General features: G+C 49.0%; 1 protein-coding gene across 1 annotated transcript in view; it reads left to right on the forward strand.

Annotated features, from left to right (window-relative positions):
- The first annotated feature begins 213 nt into the window (after positions 1–213).
- CELF6 (CUGBP Elav-like family member 6) overlaps positions 214–7,340 on the forward strand; it is a 97,917-nt gene continuing 90,790 nt past the window's right edge. Inside the window, 1 exon segment of the mRNA XM_070762885.1 lies at positions 214–300. Within this exon segment, the coding sequence (XP_070618986.1) occupies positions 214–300 (87 nt within the window).

Genomic DNA, 7,340 nt, shown 5'->3' on the forward strand with positions numbered 1-7,340 from the left:
CAGCACAGCCAGCTCACTGTCTCGGGCTGTGTGCGAGCGTGTGCAAGGGTGTGTGTGTGCGAGAGAGCGTGCGTGCGTGTGTCTTCGCGTGTGTGTGTGAGAGGGAGCGAGAGAGCGAGAGCGAAAGTGAGCGAGCGTGTGGGCGCCTAGGTGCCTCGGTCTCCTCTCGCTGACTCCGAAAAGCCGCGGTGGCAGCCGAAGGGGCTCGGGACCATGCAGCTGCCTCAGCTCGTGGTCCCCCCTCCCAGCCGGGCCCCCCTGGTTTGGATGCCCGCCGGCTCCAACTTCCTCTGTGTCGAGGTAGGCTGAGGGTTTTTTTGTGCGTGCGTGTGTGTGTGCGTGCGGCTTCCTTTGTCTGTCTCTCTTGTGGCCTTTGTCTGGAATCGGCAGGCGAGCCCAGCCAGCCAACCCAACCCAACCCAACCTTCCTTCCTTCCTTCTTCCCATCGTCTCCTCCTTCCTTCCTTCCTTCCATCCATCCTTTCTTCCCCCTCCCTCCCTCTCATCGTCTCCTCCTTCCTTCCTTCCATCCTTCCTCCCTCCCTCCTTCCCATCGTCTCCTCCTCCCTCCCTCCCTCGTTCCCATCCTCTTCTCCTTCCTTCCTTCCTTCCATCCATCCATCCTTCCTTCCTCCCTCCCTCCTTCCCATCGTCTCCTCCTTCCTTCCTCCCTCCCTCCCTCGTTCCCATCCTCTTCTCCTTCCTTCCTTCCTTCCACCCTTGTTACCACCCTCTCCTTCTCTCCCTTTCCCCCTCCTCCCTCCCTCCCTCCCTTCTTTCCTTCCTTCCCCATGGCTCTGCCCTCCGCCTGGCATCGGGAGGGGGAGATCGGCCAGGTGGCACGGCCCCTCTGGAGAGACAGTCGTCCAACTGGGGCGAGAGCCACCCTCGCGTGGGTGGGTGGGAGGGCGAGGGAGGGGGTGGAGGATCCCACGGAGGGAGAAAGGTCGGGGGTGGAGGGGAGAGACACCCATCCTCGCAAATCGGCTGGTTTATTTATTTATTTTTAAGAAGGGGGGGAGATCCCCCCCTTCCTTTGCATGCAGGGGGAAGGAGGAGGCTGGCATTGCATTGCCCCCCCTCACCCTCCACGAGGGAGGGGGAGGGGAGGGAGGAGGGGGTTGTGTCTGGCCGTATCGTGGGCCACGTGTCTCCCTGGGCCTGTCTCCAGCGCGAGAAGGGGACAGATGTTATTTCGAAGGCGTGTTGGGTTTGCCCGGAGTATTTTCTGCACAGAGGCAGGTGTGGACCACATCGTGGGAGGGGGGTTGAAGCCAGCAAGAACGCCCCTTGGGGCTGGACTGGCCAGGATTGGCACAAGGGGGGGGGACGAGCCCCCACCCAGGGTGGGTGTGGCTGAGGCCAGCTCTATCCCTCCCCAGTTAAAATGGAGGCCCCGAGAGTTGAGATGGTCGAATCGGAGCTGTCGCTCAAGCTTTGACTGGACCATTCCTTGAACACCTCCTTCCTTCCTCCTCCTCATCAATTGGCATCTGCCAGCCCCCCTCCCCACCAACCAGGGGAGGAAGGAGCTAAGAGCTGGAGGAAGATGTGACCGAGGGTGAAAAGGGGGGGGGAGTGCCAGGCAGGAAATGGGAGCCCCACAACAAGAAATCCCTTCCCGACCATCATCTGGTCCTTAGCAGTAGGGCGGGATGAGAAGAAGAAGGTTTGGGGATGAGGGGCAATTTTGGAGCTGAGAGATAGCAAGGAAGAGTAAGGGAGGAATTCTATCTCCTCTTCCTCCTTCTTCCTTCTCTCTTCTTTGACTCTCTTTTCCTCCTCCTCCTCCTCTCTTCCTCTTCCTTCTTCTCTTCCTCCTCTTCCTTCTTCCTCTTTTCCCCCTCTCTTCTCCTCTTCTTCCTTCTCTTCTTCCTTTTAATTCCCCCCCTTCCTTCCATGTCTCCTCTTTCGACTCCCAACTCACTCCTTTTCTCTCGCCGTCTCAACGTCCACCATCGTCCCCACAAAAGGAATCATCATAATGAAAACACCGGGGCAGGTTGAAATTTGTTTCCTGTTTATTTGAGAAGCTCCTTGAATTTTCTCAGTTGTGGTCCACGCCTCCCGACGCGGCTCTGTTGAGGTTGTCCAAAAGGCCAAACTTGGCTAAGGGAAGGTTGGGTAGATGGCCCTTCGGAGTCTTTGTTGCCGATCTTGGTGGGCGGCATGGAAAAAATGGGTCTGTTCTGAGCTATAATGTGATTTATTCATCCTACGAAGAGAGTGACTGTGTTTGGGAATTTGTGTCTGTTGTGAACCTGGCTATGAATATAAATACAGTGGCACCTCTACCTAAGAACGCCTCTACTTACGAACTTTTCTAGATAAGAACCGGGTGTTCAAGATTTCTTTTGCCTTTTCTCAAAAACCATTTTCCACTTACAAACCCGAGCCTCCGAAACTGTAACCAGAAAAGGCAGGGAGAAGCCTCCGTGGGGCCTCTCTAGGAATCTCCTGGGAGGAAACAGGGCCAGAAAAGGCAGGGAGAAGCCTCCATGGGGTCCCTCTAGGAATCTCCTGGGAGGAAACAGGGCCAGAAAAGGCGGGGAGAAGCCTCCATGGGGCCTCTCTAGGGATCTCCTGGGATGAAACAGGGCTGGAAAAGGCAGGGAGAAGCCTCCATGGGGCCTCTCTAGGAATCTCCTGGGAGGAAACAGGGCCTCCACCCTCCCTGTGGTTTCCCCAATCGCACACCTTATTGGCTTTTACATTGATTCCTATGGGAAAAATAGCTTCTTCTTACAAACCTTTCTACTTAAGAACCTGGTCACGGAATAAATTAAATTCGTAACTAGAGGTACCACTGTATTAGCTTTGCCCCATTTTAGATCCTTCGTTTCTGTGCTTCTTAAGAGAATTGCTGCAGTTGTTAAGCTAGTCTCACGGTCGTTAAGTGAATCGGGATTCTGCTCGTCACAAAAAGGGGATCGCCTGACCCCACGATGCGGCAACCGTCATAAATAATGTGAGCCGATTGCCAATCATCTGAATTTTGACTGTGTGATGTAGCAGGATACCACTATTGTTGGAAATGCAAAAAAAGGGGGTCGTGGGTCACTTTTCCCAGTGGCGTTTTAACTTTGAATAGTCACTAAACGAACAGTTGTAAGTCGAGAATTGCCTGTAATTTCCCCCCCCCCTAGGTGTATTGGTTCTGATGAATGTGCCGGAGTCCCTCCGGTTGGTGATTTATGTGCTTCTAAAAAAAACAAGGCGAGATATTCCAGCCGTCATTTGTATCGGCGGTCCCTATAACTACTCCATCGATCTAAAAACTACTCGTGTTTCATTTATCCAAATATTGGCCCGGAAAGCCAATGCAATGTATAAGCTATTCCTCATAAAACAATGACATTACTTTGTTCCGTAACCTTGTGAGGCTTTGATATAAAATTGGCACCACGTTTTCACAAACAATAGCTTATTTTTTCCCCTTTTTTTGACTGATCCTCACGTCAAATTTTAGGTCGATCTGTCCTACACATCCCTTCTCCCTCTCTCTCGTATGCACACGCTGTTAAGAGCCAATTTGGCTGCATAGCTAGAGGTATAACAAGCAGGAAGAGGGAGATTATGATCCCGCTATATAGAGCACTGGTGAGACCACATTTGGAATACTGTGTTCAGTTCTGGAGACCTCACCTACAAAAAGATATTGACAAAATTGAACGGGTCCAAAGACGGGCTACAAGAATGGTGGAAGGTCTTAAGCATAAAACGTATCAGGAAACACTTAATGAACTCAAACTGTATAGTCTGGAGGACAGAAGGAAAAGGGGGGACATGATCGAAACATTTAAATATATTAAAGGGTTAAATAAGGTCCAGGAGGGAAGTGTTTTTAATAGGAAAGTGAACACAAGAACAAGGGGACACAATCTGAGGTTAGTTGGGGGAAAGATCAAAAGCAACATGAGAAAATATTATTTTACTGAAAGAGTAGTAGATCCTTGGAACAAACTTCCAGCAGACGTGGTAGATAAATCCACAGTAACTGAATTTAAACATGCCTGGGATAAACATATATCCATCCTAAGATAAAATACAGAAAATAGTATAAGGGCAGACTAGATGGACCATGAGGTCTTTTTCTGCCGTCAGACTTCTATGTTTCTATGTTTCTAATTTTGAGGACAGCGCCTCCTACATAACACAATAATAATAATAATAATAATAATAATTTATTAGATTTGTATGCCACCCCTCTCCGAAGACTCGGGGCGGCTCTCTTTTAATCACTGCCAAAGGTTGTTGGAAGATTAGAACCCCAGTTCCAAGGTAGAAACCTTCTGATCAGGTGGGTCAACTCGGAAAGAAGAATCCGGGTGGTCTTTATAGAGATGTAAGATTCGGGAATGGGATTGCAACTTTATAACTCATCTTAATAAGTATATTAATATGTATACCTCCGAGACCGCCTTCTGCCACACAGAGTTGGCCTTCTCCAGGTCCCGTCGACTAAACAATGTCGTCTGGCGGGACCCAGGGGAAGAGCCTTCTCTGTGGTGGCCCCGGCCCTCTGGAACCAGCTCCCCCCCAGAGATTAGGACTGCCCCCACCCATCTCGCCTTTTGTAAGTTATTAAAAACTCATCTTTGCCGCCAGGGGGAAACTAACACCCCCCCCAATTATCAAGGCTGGTTTGATTGGTTGTGTGATTATTTTATTTTACTATAAGGGTTTTGAATTGTATTTTAAAATTGGATTTGTACACTCTTTATGTTGTTGTGAGCTGCCCTGAGTCCTCGGAGAGGGGCGGCATACAAATCTAATATATTATTATTATTATTATTATTATTATTATTATTATTATTATTATTTCAATACAACACAGCAAACGAGATCACTATGCTGGAGTTCGTATTTCAGCGCCAGTCGGGCGCTTCCCAAGCACCTAGGGCTGCATGATGTAGCAACGAATTATGTTTGCCGATCCCAGTAAAGCGGCCTTTTGCAATTGACAGATGGAGATTTTGTCAATTCCGATGGTTTTCAAATGTCCGCTGAGATCCTTTGGCACTGCGCCCAGCGTGCCAAGTACCACCACGACCACTTTCAGTGGATTATTACTATTATTATTATTATTATTATTATTATTATTATTATTATTATTATATAGGGCAGTGAGTCAAAAAGATTTGCACACACCTGCATGCAATGCTGTCCCCCCCCATGCATGCACGCACAACCCCCCCTACTCCCCTCATGCATGTGCCCTGTAAATGAACTTCCAGTAGGCCTGTCGGGCCCAATTTCCACCACCCACAGGCTCCGGAGGCTTTTCTGAAGCCTGGGGAGGGCGAAAAATAGCCCAAGAGGCCTACCAGTTCATTTACAAACTTCCAGTAGGCCTGTCAGGCCCGTTTTTCACCATCCACAGGCTCCGGAGGCTTTCCTGAAGCCTGAGGGGGGCAAAAAACAGGCCAAGAGGCCTATCTGTTCATTTACAAACTTCCAGTACGCCGTCAGGCCCGTTTTTTTTACCATCCACAGGCTCTGGAGGCTTTCCTGAAGCCTTAGGGGGGCAAAAAACAGACAAAAAGGCCTACCGGAAGTTCATTTACAAACTTCCAGTAGGCCCGTCAGGCCTGTTTTTCACCATCCACAGGCTATGGAGGCTTTCCTGAAGCCTGCAGAGGGCGCAAAATAGACAAAGAGACCTACTGGAAGTTCATTTACAAACTTCCAGTAGGCCCGTCAGGGCCGTTTTTCGCCACCCACAGGCTCGGGAGGCTTTTCTGAAGCCTGAGGAGAGCGAAAAATAGCCCAAGAGGCCTACCAGTTCATTTACAAACTTCCAGTAGGCCCGTCAGGCCCGTTTTTCACCATCCACAGGCTCCGGAGGCTTTCCTGAAGCCTGCAGAGGGGCAAAAAACAGGCCAAGAGGCCTATCTGTTCATTTACAAACTTCCAGTACGCCGTCAGGCCCGTTTTTTTACCATCCACAGGCTCTGGAGGCTTATTATTATGTCAATACAACACAGCAAACGAGATCACTATGCTGGAGTTCGTATTTCAGCACCATCCACAGGCTCTGGAGGCTTTCCTGAAGCCTTAGGTGGGCAAAAAACAGACAAAAAGGCCGACCGGAAGTTCATTTACAAACTTCCAGTAGGCCCATCAGGCCCGTTTTTCGCCATCCACAGGGTCCAGAGTCTTTCCTGAAGCCTGGGGAGGGCGAAAAACTAAATAAGCAACCTAGGGGTAGGATTTGAGGGATCCACAATGAAAAGACGGGGTCCATCTTGTCTTCATCATGGATATATTCTCCAGAAAGATACATAGTGGTAGAATTAAGTCATGGAAGAAGGGGCGAGGTTAATAATCGAGGGTAATGATATCTTGACTTCCTGTAAAGCAGAATGAAGAAATATCTAATCTGCAAGCAACCATTGTTCTTCTAATCTAATTCCACTCGGACAAAGAACAGGTGGGCTCTGTATTTCGGCAGGCCAGATCAGATGCAAAAATTCAAGATGGGTGATTCGAAATTGCTGGCAAGGGCATCAGAGAAAAACCTTGGGGCTCTGGTCGACGGTGAGCTAAGTGTGAGTCAGCAGTGCGAGGCAGAGGTGAGACAACGGAACAGTATGGTAGCACTTCTTCTAGTTTGGCCAAATTCCACCTAAAGGATCGTTGTATCCAGATTTGGGCACTCCTGGACTCAAGAGGGAGATTGACAGATGGCATGTGTCAAGAAGAGGTGGTTTTACTACTAGGTGTAGAGCCTGGCAGATGAGCAGAAAGAGGGTGCACGGAAGCGAGCTACGTTGGAGTACAGGAAACTGGGTGTAGTCAGCATCTTGTGATGGGACAGTGGTCTTCAGAAGAGGCTGTGGATATTAAATGGTAGGGATGTCTAAATACCGAAGTGCTCTCAAGGCAGGGCTTTCAAAGTCTGTTAAACTTCATAGATATAATTAGTAATCTACTAAACCAGTGATGGCGAAGCCTTTTTCCCTTGGATGCCAAAAAAGTGTGGGCGTGTGCTATTATGCATGCGTGAGTGCCCACACCCATAATTCAATGCCTGGGAAGGGTGAAAACAGCTTCCCACACCCCTGGAGGCCCTCTGGAGGCTGGAAATGGCCTGTTTCCCAACTCCTGGTGGGCCCAGTAGGCTCGTGTTTTATTTATTTATTTATTATTTATTTATTTATTTATTTATTGGATTTGTATGCCGCCCCTCTCCGTAGACTCGGGGCGGCTAACAACAGTAATAAAAAACAGCATGTAAATCCAATACTAAAACAACTAAAAAACCCTTATTGTAAAACCAAACATACATACAAACAAACATACCATGCATAAATTGTAAAGGCCCAGGGGGAAAGAAT

The sequence above is a fragment of the Erythrolamprus reginae genome, chromosome 10, assembly GCF_031021105.1.
Source record: "Erythrolamprus reginae isolate rEryReg1 chromosome 10, rEryReg1.hap1, whole genome shotgun sequence".
Lineage (NCBI taxonomy): Eukaryota > Metazoa > Chordata > Lepidosauria > Squamata > Dipsadidae > Erythrolamprus > Erythrolamprus reginae.